The sequence below is a fragment of the Panthera leo genome, chromosome B4, assembly GCF_018350215.1.
Source record: "Panthera leo isolate Ple1 chromosome B4, P.leo_Ple1_pat1.1, whole genome shotgun sequence".
Lineage (NCBI taxonomy): Eukaryota > Metazoa > Chordata > Mammalia > Carnivora > Felidae > Panthera > Panthera leo.
In genome coordinates, this window is record NC_056685.1 from 15,398,774 (window position 1) to 15,412,824 (window position 14,051).

At 39.2% G+C, this 14,051-nt stretch overlaps 1 protein-coding gene across 2 annotated transcripts in view; it reads right to left on the bottom strand.

Moving 5' to 3' along the window:
- CUBN (cubilin) overlaps nt 1-14,051 on the bottom strand; it is a 273,247-nt gene that overhangs the window by 61,551 nt on the left and 197,645 nt on the right. For both annotated transcript variants that reach the window (XM_042945004.1, XM_042945005.1), the window contains 6 exons: nt 10,783-10,954; nt 9,464-9,670; nt 7,079-7,228; nt 4,776-4,897; nt 4,063-4,288; nt 2,397-2,584 (listed from right to left, as the gene is read on the bottom strand). In XM_042945004.1, the coding sequence (XP_042800938.1) occupies nt 2,397-2,584; nt 4,063-4,288; nt 4,776-4,897; nt 7,079-7,228; nt 9,464-9,670; nt 10,783-10,954 (1,065 nt within the window). The remainder of the gene's footprint in view (nt 1-2,396; nt 2,585-4,062; nt 4,289-4,775; nt 4,898-7,078; nt 7,229-9,463; nt 9,671-10,782; nt 10,955-14,051) is intronic.

Genomic DNA, 14,051 nt, shown 5'->3' on the forward strand with positions numbered 1-14,051 from the left:
GGCATTCTGAAAAGTGTGTCACAATATCTCCTTCGGGCTTTAATTCTCATTTTTCCTAATGGCTAGTGATGTTGGACATCTTTCCATTGCCTATTTACCATCTGTACATCCTCTGTAGTGAAATATCTGTTCAAATCTTTCCCCCATAGTCCAGTTGGATTCTTTGTATTTTTACTGCTGGGCTTGACTGTTCTGTATGTATTCTAGATAGCACTCTGTTGCCAGATAGGTGGTTTGTACGTCTTTTCTCCCAGTCTGTGGCTTGTCTGTCCATCCTCTTCATAAAAGCTTTCACAGAACAAAAGATTTTTAATTTTGATGAGCTAAGATTTTTTTTAATGTTTATTTATTTTTGAGAGACAGAGAGACCAAGCACGAGTGGAGGAGGGGGAGAGAGAGAGGGAGACACAGAATCCGAAGCAGGCTCCAGGCTCTGAGCTATCAGCACAGAGCCCAATGCGGGGCTCAAACCCATGAGCCGTGAGATTGTGACCTGAGCTGAAGTCAACATTTAACTGACTAAGCCACCTAGCCACCCCAATTGATGAGGTAAGAGTTATTAATTTTTCTTTTTATGGATCACTCCTTTGATGTTTAATCTAAGAAATGTTCATCTATCTCTAGGTCCTGAAAATTTTCTGTTATTTTTTTTCCTAAAAGCACATAGCATGTACTTTACATTTCAGTGTGTGGTCTATTTTTAGTTAATTTTTGTATACAGTGTGAGGTTAAGGATCGCTCACTGGAGCTGGTCCCTCTTGCTGGTTCTGCCCACCCTGCTCAGTGTCTCCTGGTAGAAACAGGAGGCTCAGTCCTGGCAGAGAAAGAGTGCTTCCCAGGCCACTTAATTTGAGCAGGGCTCCCAGTGGATTCCACCTGCCAATTATGTTGGCTTTGCCAGAGGTCAGAGGGGTTCCCGTTCGGTCCAGAGGAGAAATGGGCTGGGGTACCTGGGTGGCTGAGTAGGTTAAGTGTCCAACTTCAGTTCAGGTCATGATCTTGAGGTTCATGAGTTCCAGCCCCGTGTTGGGCTCTGTGCTGACAGCTCAGAGCCTGGAGTCTGCTTCAGATTCTGTCTCCCTCTCTCTCTGACCCTCCCCAACTTGCTCTCTCTCTCTCTCTCTCTCTCTCAAAAATCAATAAGACATTTAAAAAATTTTTAAAAAAGAGGAGAAATGGGCGTAAATAACTTTTCATATTCCATTTGTACAACTGATGAATGTGAAAGGCTTTATGTATGTCTATGCATTTGCTATTGACTCAATCCCTGAGAGACAGTTCATTTGTTCCATGAAAAAAAGCAATTAGGAAAACTCGTATTAAATGTGTTTTATTGTAGACATATTTTATAAAAGTATGGGATTTTTATTTAAACAGCATGGATCAGGTAGATATAAAACATAATGTGAAAGATGATGTAAAATAATAACACCCAACAGAAAAAGGCCACTGCTATTCATTAGGTGGTTTCACATTCAAGTACCTAGCACTGTTCGTGTTATTATATCATATTACTACTAATGCTTAAGACAGTCCCACTAAAGGGCGAATTGTTCTCTTTATTTTTAGGTTGAGTCATTTAAGGACAAATGTGTAATTAGCTCACAGAAGAACATGCAGGTAGTAAATGCAAGAGACATGAATGAAGTCTAGGCTAATGTGAACTTAAGGCCGATGTCCGTTCCATTAACAGGTAGAAAGGTCTCTTAGAGATATAACATATGACATGAAAAATAGCACAGATGGAATGAATTTATCTCACTGTCATCACATTTATAAACCAGTGAAAAGTGAGGTCGGTGCCACCCAAAGTGCTTTTCTAAAGCAGTAACTTTAGAAAAAGAGAGCCTTCCTGACCGCCCCACTGCCATCATTTTAGGTGAGCCTCCCATGTTCTTCTTAGCTTGTGGGCTCCTGAAGCCCACAGTGGGGGCTGACACCAGCCACATCTCTAGCTTTCTGTCATTTTTATAGCACATTTTAAATGTTGCCTTACATTTGTTTTGTCCTGGAGGGTCTATTAGAAAACAAAACCAAAAATGAACGAATGAACGAATGAAAGAAAGAACATAGCAAAAAAAACCCTGGCCTTCTTTCTTTAGTTTCCATGGTAAGGAAGAACCCCAAGCGCTCAAGAAGAACTTAATAAAGCCAGAAAACGGTGTCCTTAGTTAAGTCACTTGCCTATGTACTCGCAAATGAAAAGTCACAATACGTTGGGTATTGTGGTTCAAATTTTAACTCCAAATAAGTGAGATTTTTCATGCTTTTATTCAAGAAACCCAAGCAACAAAATTGTCTTTTTCTTACTTCTAGAGGCAATGAGTCATTTCTGGTCTAAATGGTTATGTTCACAAAACCAGTTCGGCTCCCATTAAATAAACAAGCCCACTCACCTTCACAAAGCTGTTCTGACACTGTCCGTCACCACTGGGGATTAGGAAGTTGTTGTCAAAGCTGATCTCCAACTGCTTACTTTCATGAGTAATGACTGTCCAGGAACATCTGCTGTTCTCGGGAAAATTCTGAGGCCAGTGAGGGGATCTGATTGTACCATTGTCTGAATGAAGTATTCCCCCACAGCCTGAAAAATTGTCACAGAAGAAGTCATTAATTTGAGAGGAAAATAACAATTTTAGTAGTCCAAAACTTCCAGAGGAGACACATTTCTCAATGTGAGAGTTCAGTCTCCTTACCTGTGAGTCACTGGCCTTCAGGGCAGGTATGCGACAAGAACTCCCCATAAGTGTAAGGGGCACTGAATCCAGAGGAAGCTTCAGCTGTTACTGTTTTGTTACATTTCTATTGAACTCACCCGAGACCACTAATCCTTGCCATAAAAGGGATAGATTTCTATTCTGTTTTCAAACAACAGCACTATTTTTCACTCCCCTTGAAGCTATATAGTATTTGAGTAGCAACAATTCTACGTTCTGTGTTTTGTTACTGCGAACACATGAGAACACAAGTCTACACTCATTTATGATTTTACTCTAACATCCAGGACTAGAGAAAATGATTTTCAAGAGGATAGATTTCTTCCATTAAGGAATCTGCTTCGTTCATATTGATACATTAATGGATGAAAATAAATTACATGGATTGAAAGAAAGAAAATCTAGAATTATTTTATACTATTAAAATATGTCCTTAAGAGATGACAAAAGAAAAAATATGAATTCCAAACAAAATGAAGTTAAGTTAAAGAGTATTCCCTGTTATCTTTTGCTTTTAAACCCTTGGAAAGCCAGTGGTGCATCTAAAACTCCCCTATGACTTCAACAGATTTAATAAGATAAAGTTTGACTCATTCCACAAAAAGCTTTTCACAATAACTCTGACTCTTCTAGAAAGAATTGCCCTGTGTGATGCTGCAAGGCTTTAAAGTAATCCTGACTAAAGTATCCAGTGCAAGTTCTTATGTTTTCTGGGAATTTCCATGAAGTTCATACTTTACATACAGAAAAACTACCCTTTTGAAATCAAATCTATTATATTTTGCCACATACAGAGCATTCACTCTAAATCACAAATCTTGTCACTTTGCTGCTCAACACTCTTCAATGGCTCCCCATTGCTCACGGGACAACAGAGAAGACAAGGCTCTTCGTGATATGGACCACCTAGATTCCTGCCCTCAGCTTACCACCCAGCCTTCTGCCTCCAAGCTCCAAATATTCCAAACTACTTGTGATTCCAATACATATTTTCTATTATTTTCGATTCTCTGGTTATGCCATGCCTTTTTGCCCATTTAGGCAACATGGTGAAGTGTTAAGATCAAAGTTTCTGGGCCCAGTGACTTTATTCAAATCCTGACTCTACCAATTATTAGCTTCACGACCTGGAAAAATTATCAACCCACCTACCCTCAGTTTCTATCCATGCGAAATGGAAAAAATATGTATTGATATTGTGTCTTCCTTACGAGGTTGTACATGAGATGACACGGGTATAACATTCTGGGTTCAGTCTGGCAGAGAGTAGTCATAAAATACATACTTGTTAAATTAGCTAATACATTTTAAGAACAGATCAATTAAAAATGCATGTTCCTTTTACCTAAAGTTTGTGTGTTCCATGTAGCATAAAATCCACCATTTTGCACCGAATGGTCCGAGTTAAAAATCACCACCAGCTGGTTGGAACCAGACTGGATCGTCCTGGGGTTTGAACTTCCACAGTATTGTCCTATTAGGGGCGATCCAGGAGAACCGCCATTCCTGACGGTTACAGAGTCCCAAGCGCAGGTTGCATGGGCTTCGATATCAAAGTCACTAAACGTAAGCTGCAGGAGAAAAAAAAAGCAAGAATGAGGACTCTGTGTTGTTCACAGACCTTTTTATTTTGTTTTGATTTATCTAATTTTGTGTTTATGTCTCTTATTTCATTCTCCCCTGCCCTCTTCTCTTTTTCCTTATTGGACGTTCTACTGGAAATTTTGAGAGGAGATATTCCTCCTGGAACCGCAGTCACTAGAGAGACTGCCACAGTCCAGCGGGCTGGGATGGACGCTCACATCAACAATGCGATTTCACTTCTCTCCTGGGTGGGGAACATCGTCTACATATACGCTCTCCTATGCTTGCAAACTAGATTTCTTCAGTAACCGTACACTTGGAGATGCCAATGTCTGCACCCTAACGAGAGAAGACTTGGGGAAGATGATGATCTGATTGCAGGATCAAAACCTATTCTAATTGCTTGCTTATTAAAAGAAATCCGTTTCCACACAGGATGTGGTATTTTTGTTCCAGAACAGAATCAGAACTCACAGTGATGGTATGGCCTTGTGGGGCTTCTAACAACCAGGAACAGTGAGTCGAGCTGTCGTAAGAGGCTGGATAGTTGGGACTTGTGATCACTCCACTCTCACCCAGCTGTATTCCACCACAGTCTGAAAGGAGATTTGTAGCCTTCTAAATTAGATACAAGAAAAGAAAAATCTCTGCAAAGCCAAAGTAAGTAGGTCTTACAGCCATGATTTTAAAAAAGCAATAAATGAATAGAAGAAAGTGGAAAAAGCAAAGTAAAACTGGGTAGAAGATTAGAAATTACCAGAATTCCATATAGTGTTAAACTGTATCACACAGTGAAGACAGGACCATTTTTTAACGTTTATTCAAATTTGAGACAGAGAGAGACAGAGCACAACCAGGGGAGGGGCAGTGAGAGAGGGAGACACAGAATCCGAAGCAGGCTCCAGGCTCCACACTGTCAGCACAGACCCCGATGCGAGGCTCAAACTCATGAACCACGAGATCATGACCTAAGCCAAAGTCAGCTGCTTAACTGACTGAGCCACCCAGGTGTCCCAAGACAGGATCATATTTAGTACAAAAGAGAAGGAAGATAATCTGTACCATAAATGGAGAATAATTAGATGTGCATATAACCCACACTGTGTAATAACATTGCCTTGCTTGAAAGAAAACAAGCCACTGAAAAGAAATATAAGCTTGAAGAATGTGATGCATAGCATAACTAAAGAATTTGTCATTTGATAAAAAGCATTTATGTCGGTGGTCAGCTATCAAAGTATAGATTAGCATGGCAAGTTGAAGAACAGATATATTTTTAAAACACAGGATGGTCTGACATTCTACATGAATAATACTGCTTCCTGAAACCTCGTTCTTTTCTTTCAGTTCAATAAAGAAAAGTCAACTGGCAAGTGGTTGACCAATTTTACTCCCTCTTCCAATCAACTGTTTGATTATAACACAAAGAGATGTTAGATAAAACTATAACCAAAACGTATTTTGACTAATAGGTAAACTTAATAGAAAGAAAGGGGATTTCCAAAATCTATAAAAAAATTAAGTGTAGGGGTGCCTGGGTGGCTCAGTCGGTTAAGCGTCCGACTTCGGCTCAGGTCATGATCTCACGGTCCGTGACTTTGAACCCCACATCGGGCTCTGTGCTGACGGCTCAGAGCCTGGAGCCTGCTTCGGATTCTGTGTCTCCCTCTCTCTCTGCCCCTCCCCCACCCATGCTCTGTCTCTCTCTGTCTCAGAAATGAATACCTCTCACATTCTGAGAGGTAATCCTCTACTGAAAGTTCATAAGTTTGAAAGGATGTAGAATGAAGATGTGGGCCCCAGAGATATGGGTCTGAGGTTTTGAACACCTGCACAAGAAGAACATACGGCCTTGGACCCTCACAAAAGGAAGGGCTGGAGTTGAGACTTTTACATAATGTTGAGGGTCTAAAAGAATGGCCATGTTAGTAGAAAGGGACCCTAGAAAAACTCTGATGGCCCAGAGAAGCAGCAAAGAACAGTGCTGTCTGTCTTGGGTTGAATTTTCAGATATAAGCAGAATGTCACAGATGCAAATCCAGTACAAAAACATTAGCAAATAATATGTAGTAATATGTTCAAAACACATGTCACACCAACTAGGGTTTATCCTGGAAATTAAAAGATGGTTTAATGAGAAGAAAGTCTTTTAATATACAACTTGTCATATTAATATATTAAAGGAGGAAAACAGAATCATCTCAAAAGATGAATCAGTTGGTAAAATCTTATACCCATTCAGAATTTAAAAAAAAGTACACTAACAATTGAAGGGATTTCTTTAACCTGATAAGAAGTATTTACTGAAAACCTAAGAGAAATCAATAAATTTAACAATAAAAGGTCATAGGCATTCACATTAAGGTCAGAAACAAGATGCTATCACCCCTTCTGTTCAACATTGTGATGGTGGCATAGCCAGTAAAATAAGACGAGAAAAAACATTAAGTTTTGGGGTTGAAAGAAACAAATACTATCATTTGCAGAAGACAGGATTGTTGACACCGAAAAAACACAGATAACCTACAGACAAAATACCAAAGCTAGTAAGAGTGTAGTGAAATCTCTGGGCTAAAGATCCACGTGTAAAAAATTTTAAATTCCTGGATATCGGCAACAAATAATTAGAAGACGTAATTTGGAACATCTCATTGACATTAGTAACAAAACTAATAGCTACCTAGAAATGAATCTAACAAAATAGATGTGAGATCTTTGTGGGAAAAATTGTTAACTAGTCTATTGCCAGAGTTTGAGAGCTTAATCACAAGTCTTACCTGTAAAAGAATACTCCGCATGAAATCCAACATATTCTACACGTTCATTGGTGACGAAGTGTATCCACACCTGAGGATAAGGTATGACCAGTGGCACTGTAGGTTTTGAAGGTCCACAAAGTCTCCACATCAGAGGCCCATCAGCATCCCCTGAGCAAAATAATACGCCAATTGCCATAATTTATGTAGCTTTTGAGAAAGACATTCCATGAATTCAGTAGGAACAAATAATAAAAAACATTTCAAGGTATTTATTGACACACATCGAAATTCTGACGTAGTAGCTGCCATTTCACAAAGTTCCTTTCTATGTTTGTCAACTGCAAAAGAAAGAGTCCCTCCAACAGGGTAAAAACAAACAACAACAACAACAACAAAAACAAAAAAACAAAGGAAAAAAACCCATGCTTTTTTAGTATGGGCATCTTTCTCTACTGTAGGTGCCATTTTGTTCCAATTTGTGTTTTCATAACTATTTTAGCATACCTAAACAGAGATACAATTAATTAATAAGAAAACAAAACCTTTTGGATGTGCCTTTTTTTAGGAAGTAAAAAATATAATGCCAACAGTGATAAAATATATCATCAAGATAAAAGTGATAATTAGCTAAAATTTTAATGATTTCTTCACTGCATTTAATCAACTAAAATGAATAGAATATTCAGTACTCAGGCTAAGAGTTGAGAGAGCTGAGTATTTTTACGGAGATTATTTTTCACGGTAATTTGATTAACCTTTTTTAAAACACCTGCAGAGCTCACATTTAATCTTCTCTTTATCCTGTCAGATCAATATTATTGATCGTGTAAGTCAACAAAATATAGTATTTTAACTGTCTCTAAAATGAGGGACTATAAGAAATTTAATATACAGCTACTCTGCTTAATTCAATAAGCCAGTGGTTTTGAGCCAGGTGGCAGTGGTGTGGGTTTGTCAGAATCACATGGAGAACATTCTCAAACTACAATTTCCATTTTCCTCGTAAGTCTCCTCTAGATTCATCTACCTAGAAGGGTCCAGATGATTCTCCTGCTGAGTCCCTTGGTCTGTGACCACAAACTTTATCAAGTTCTCCCTGAAAATTCTGTCCGACATGGTCTCAAAGTCAGCAATGATTTCCCTAGCCACCGTAGAACATTGCCACCACCTAATTGTACTAGTTTCTGCTGCTTTCAACCTCCTTTAAAAAAATTTTTTTGCAATGACATGGAACTCAGTGAACCTTAAATAGCATAGACGATCTACAATGTTACGTTATTTCTCTTTTTCAAACCACAGAAAGGGTGTCAATGTAACAATGGGGGGCAATTTGATGGATAACCCACTCCTCAACTGCAAGAAAGAACTAAAATGGATTCATCTTCTATGAATGCAGATTTTTAAAAATTCTGGAGACTTATGGTTTACCAAGTAAACCTCAATCCATTTCCATCATGAAAACAAAGACAAGCTTGACTCCTCTGGGGATAATTCCCCAAATAACTTCCATGTGCTTCTCCATCTGGTACACTGCAAAACTTCTTTTGATTTCTAAGTAGAATTCCTGTAACTTTAGGAAATCACTGATACAGTTCTGACCATGCCAAGTCCCAGTCTCTGAGGAAAGAAGTCTTGAGTACTAAAAGATTATTGAAGGGACCACCTGAACTCATGAGGAGAGAACAGACAGGCACCTGGGTGGCTCAGTCGGTTAAGCATCCGACTCTCGATTTCCTCTCAGGTAGTGATCTCACAGTTCCCTTAGTTGGAGCCTTGCATTGGGTTCTGTGCTGACAGTGCGGAGCCTGCTTGGGATTCTCTCTCTCTCCCTCTCTCTCTGCCTGCCCCACCTCCACTTGGCCTTTTGCTCTCTCTCCCTCTCTGAAAATAGATACATAAACATTAAAAAGAGACAGAGAATACACGCAAACCGAATCTCTCCTGGGTAAGTCTCACATCAATTGAAACACTGACCCATCTCACTCACTGTTACTAGAGCATGTTACCTCAGCTGGGTGTCCACAGAATTACAGCTTTTTTCTGACCAACATTCTTTTGGATTCTATGTACATATATTGTAGGCACGTGAGTCCCTTCATTGTTGGTGGTCCCCAGGTATAAGAAGAATACCGTGGATAAATGGGAGAACAGTTGGGGCGCCTGGGTGGCTCAGTCAATTGAGCATCCCACTCTTGATTTCAGCTCAGGTCATGATCCCAGGGTCGTGATCCCAGGATCGTGGGATCGAGCCTGGAGATAGGCTCTGCACTGAGCATGGAGCCCGCTTAAGATTCTTTCTCTCTCCTTCTGCCCCACTCCACTGCATGTGCTTTCTCTCTCTCTCTCTCTAATAAAAAATATAAAAAAATAAACTGGGAGAACATGCTCTTTGATTGAACTCACCCACTCGTAGCTCAAGGACATCAAACTGACAGTCTTGGTGACTTTCCAGGTAAAAATCTTCAAAGTGAATGTAAATGGATGAATTTCCCTGATTTGGATTGCTGAGAGTCCATTCACAATTTAAGTTTCTTGAGTAATTACTGACTCCGTCATAGCCAGGGGAAGTGAAGTTTCCTTTGGCGGAATTTGTAAGGGACCCACCACATACTAAGAAAAAAAGGGGCAACAGAGAAAGTAGCAGTGAGGTCCAGGCCATAACAGAAGATGCAAATAATACAATAACAACGAAAATAACAACAAGATTTTTATTGCTTTGTTTTTGTAGATGACATTAAGATTATGGGTGAAGGGCTGGTTCGTGCATGGAGAAGTTTCTGTGAGTTTCTGTGAGTGTCTATGGAAGTTTGTGTGAATTTCTACAGAAGACGTTTCTGAGAGTTTGGAAATATGTGTAAAACTAAACAGCTTCTTTATTTTCCTGTAGGGTAGATTAGGTGGATTTGCGGGTTTGGCTGGGCATCTGTTTCTCCTAATTTAAGCCTATTGTTCGTTAATATTTAATTTGGAGAAATATCTAACTACAGTGGTGGTCTCAGTGGCTTCTCATTAGCAACTCTCCACTTGAGCCTTGTTATTTCATCAAACAAATAACATCATGGGAGTGCCAATGAATTCGCTCCTTTTCATATGGGAATGAATGCTCCTATCAATGAAACAAAGATTTTTTAAACATTCAGTTCCAACTCTTTCTACAATTTAAAACTCTTAGATAATAGCCCCAATCCAGAAAGTAGGCGAATATTTAGACCGGAAAGGCCATATCTTGCATAAATTTTCAATACTCTGTATCCAATGTGAACCCTCATTCATTTACACTGGAAATACATATACAGATGGCTGGCTAAGAAACCATAAAATCTGTCTATCTTCAATTAGTCACTTTCAGGGAGTCAGTTACCTTTTAGAGATAGAAGGTCACTTTCAGCAGAAAATAATTGACCAAGGACTGTGAAATAGGCAACCAGTATTTCATGGCGACATTATACGGGACTGAGCTAGAAGCTCTCCTAACAGCATTGTTTTTTTTTTTTTAATTCACAATGGCAGCTTTCTTTCTGAAAGCATAACTTTTTTTTTTTTTTTCCTGCCTGGCATGGGTCTTCTCCCTGGTTATATGTGTTTACCTGCTGTAGAAGCTCTTAGGTGTAATTTTGATCTCGAAAGGGAAAATAGACGGCTCGGCGGCTATTGGTGGTAGCTGTGCGAACATCTGCGGTGCCCATGATTGAAACAGGTGTATTTATAACGTCTTCTCTTACCTGCATCTTCACTGGATGTGTAGGAAGCACTGAAACCTCCATATGGCCTGGATCCATCAGTGAAAAACACGACTCTCATTTTGTGTCCTGAAGATTTGATCTCCTCGCTCACGTTCACACTGCTACACAGTTTCCCTAGCTGGGGTGAGTTACTTCTAATGCCATTGAATATCTGTTGGAAAAATCATTTAACCTTTAGTCACACAGTCCATCTTACTGAATATTTACTGGGAGATTATATTCACAGCCCAGATACACTTCCTTCTAAGGAAACTCTGGGCTAAAATGAATTACTTAACAGTCCGGGCTCCTAGCCCAGTGCCACAAGCCACTTTGTTGCCCGGAGCACATTCTGTGGCCTCAGGGTCATTTCACTAAAATGAGAGTATTACAGTAAAGCCCTCCTGCCATGTGCTGACAAATGAAAAACTGCTGTACTCTTTGCAACTGGAAACCAAGCTCTAAATGTAAATTAGACAGGCCAAAGCTCTTACATCTTAGTTCACAGAGTTCACTGATGGACCATTTTTCTTAACAATGTATCAGGACCTTTCGTATTTGGAATGAAGGCTTAAATGTTAGTCTCTGATGATTTGAAGCCTATAATAACTCAAATATTTTAAAATGCCTTGAAAAGTAACTTTAAAAAATCAATATAATAGTTCTTTCCTGAGTACTTATGGATCCAAAGCCTCACTTTTCTTAATAATTTGAATTTTAAAAAATGGTTTTGAGTAGTGCTGACTCCAAAATATTAAACAATAATTCTAGTTATGCACATACTTATAATAACTGGAAAGTATTATTCCATTTCTGTGCAAGACCGAGGGAGTTTTAGCCTGCCCGGTTTTCACGGTTCAGGAAAGATCCAGAAGTAACTAAACAATAATTGAGTAATTGATATTCCTGTTTTTAACAAGAATTTGAATCATTCACAATTAAAAATAATGATTCAGAGGATGGCACTGACAGAAACGAAAGAGGAGGATGCACTCCATAACAGACGGTGTGAGCTTTTTTATTTACTATCATTGATTATTAAATTGAGCTCTGTGGGCTTCTGGTTTAAAGTGTCTTCTGACTCAAAGGACCAGACACAGCATTTCCTATTGCTAACTGAGCACCAGGCTCTGCTAATAGCCTGCTTGTATTACTTGATCCAATTAGCACAATGCCCTCTCAGACACAAAATATCATCCCTGTTTTCCAGATTAAGACAGTAGAATTCAGAAAGGGTTATGCAATTTGCTTAAGTTCAAACAACTAATGATCATAAAACTGGATTGAAATCGTCCCTCTGATTGCAAACCATGAAGTCATGTAGAAGGCAACAGAAGATGACAAAATTTCAGTAATACTGGAAACAGGAATGGGCAACATTTTGCCAGAATTAGAGGGATTATCAGCAACTACAGACTAATGGAACACATTGGAAACCATGACCATTGGCGGTTATCCTTGCGCCAATGTCTGCCTGAGCTTAGAATCACAATGACTGATAATGTTCAGGCATCCATTTATAACATGAGCTCCTGCTTTTAAAGGCCACCAAAGTGCTGTTTCCACTTTCCTCCTCCACTCACATATGTACGCAGAAACTGCAACTCCCAGAAAACAATGGGGCAGGAAGTAGGCATTTGAGACTCAGGACAAGCTCTAAAATTTGCTATAAGCAGGAATAAAATCAGGCACATGTCTCATTGTAGTGCATTTCTTCTTTATTTCTCTCTCTTCCTGTCTCTTTCTTTCTCCATCTCCATCTCTTTCTCTTTCTCCTTCTTTCTTTTCTTCTTGCTTCACCCCCACCTTTTTCGAGAAGTTCTCAAAGTAAATAAGGTACAGGCAAAGGGCAAGCCACATCCCCTTATTTATAGCAGAGTGAAGAGGAAACAAAACATGCAGTGAACCTATAGAAATAGATTTTGAAGAAAAAGAATGGGGATATGATATTAAAGATTCATAAAAGAAATTAATTCTGAGAGGTATTGTCGGAGTTTTAACCTCCCCAGGAAAAAAAGAGACCTGTAGACAGGACATTTGTAGTTTCCCCTCATTGATTGGTCAAGTCCCTCCCCTCCCCACCCAATGAGGACCATAAATTGACAATCCCATGCACACAGAGATTCCAAGCAGCATTTTAGTACTTCATTCTTGAATATCAATAAGCAACCAAGCGTCACCACACATTTAAGGAAACATCTAATGTAAAAGGCAGAGACCACTCAATATACATAAATAGGAAACAGGAACTTGAAAGAAATGGACCCTTCCAAAAGGAAGCAACATAAAACTTTAAAATTATGATTAACAAGTTTATAACCATAGGTGAATGTATCAAATACATATGATATTTTAATGGAGAGAGTATATTCAAAGATCAATGGTAAAATAAGGATAATTCCAGGTACACCCCTTCTCAAAAAGCTTAACATCCATGCCTACGTCCTTATGGAAATACAAGAACATATGCCTCACTGAATTAGGAAATGAGCCAAGACAGGGAAATGCACAAATCATGGAGTCTGGGGCCAGCCCAGGAGAGGAATGAAGGGGCTTGCAAAGTTGCTGGTGAAGGGCATGTCTGGTTTGACAGCTGGCATCAGGCATGTAGCTGATGGAGAAAGGTTCCATCATGGAGAATATCCATGGAGAAAGGATTTTGCTAAGGAAAACAAATGAACTGGTGGGTGTGCTTTACTATACAAGGTGGGGACGTACACCAGGAGCGAGAGTGTGTGGGAGAATCAGTGATATGTGCATCAACACTAAATATTAGAAAGGACACAATTATTGTCATTACTCAGAAAAAAACAAGAAAATGCTACCATAGTATATTACTTGGTTGGGTTGGGAATGGCATCTATATAATCATAATCTTGTAAACACTGAAGAGAAATTTAAGCAAAATCTGTGACATATGTATTTTGGGAGCAAGTTGGCAGAGGCTATGAATTGTGCATAGCCCTGTGAGCATTTGGGCTAAGGGGGTTGGATTGTGAAGAGAGCTCAACCCTCATCTTCCAGAGTTGCATGTGGCTAGATAATGTCTAAGACTGAAAAGCAAACAAGGAGCAGAATAGGAATATTATTTTGAAATAATGACATATGCACCCAAGAAAAAGCTAAAAGAGTTGGAAGTAGACACCTTTGGCATATATGATTCAGAGATGGGAAAATGACACGTAAGATGTGATTCAGAATTTGTGGTTGTTGCTGCAAATTTTATTTTCTTATTCAAGTTCTGAAACTATGACTCTTCATATTATCTT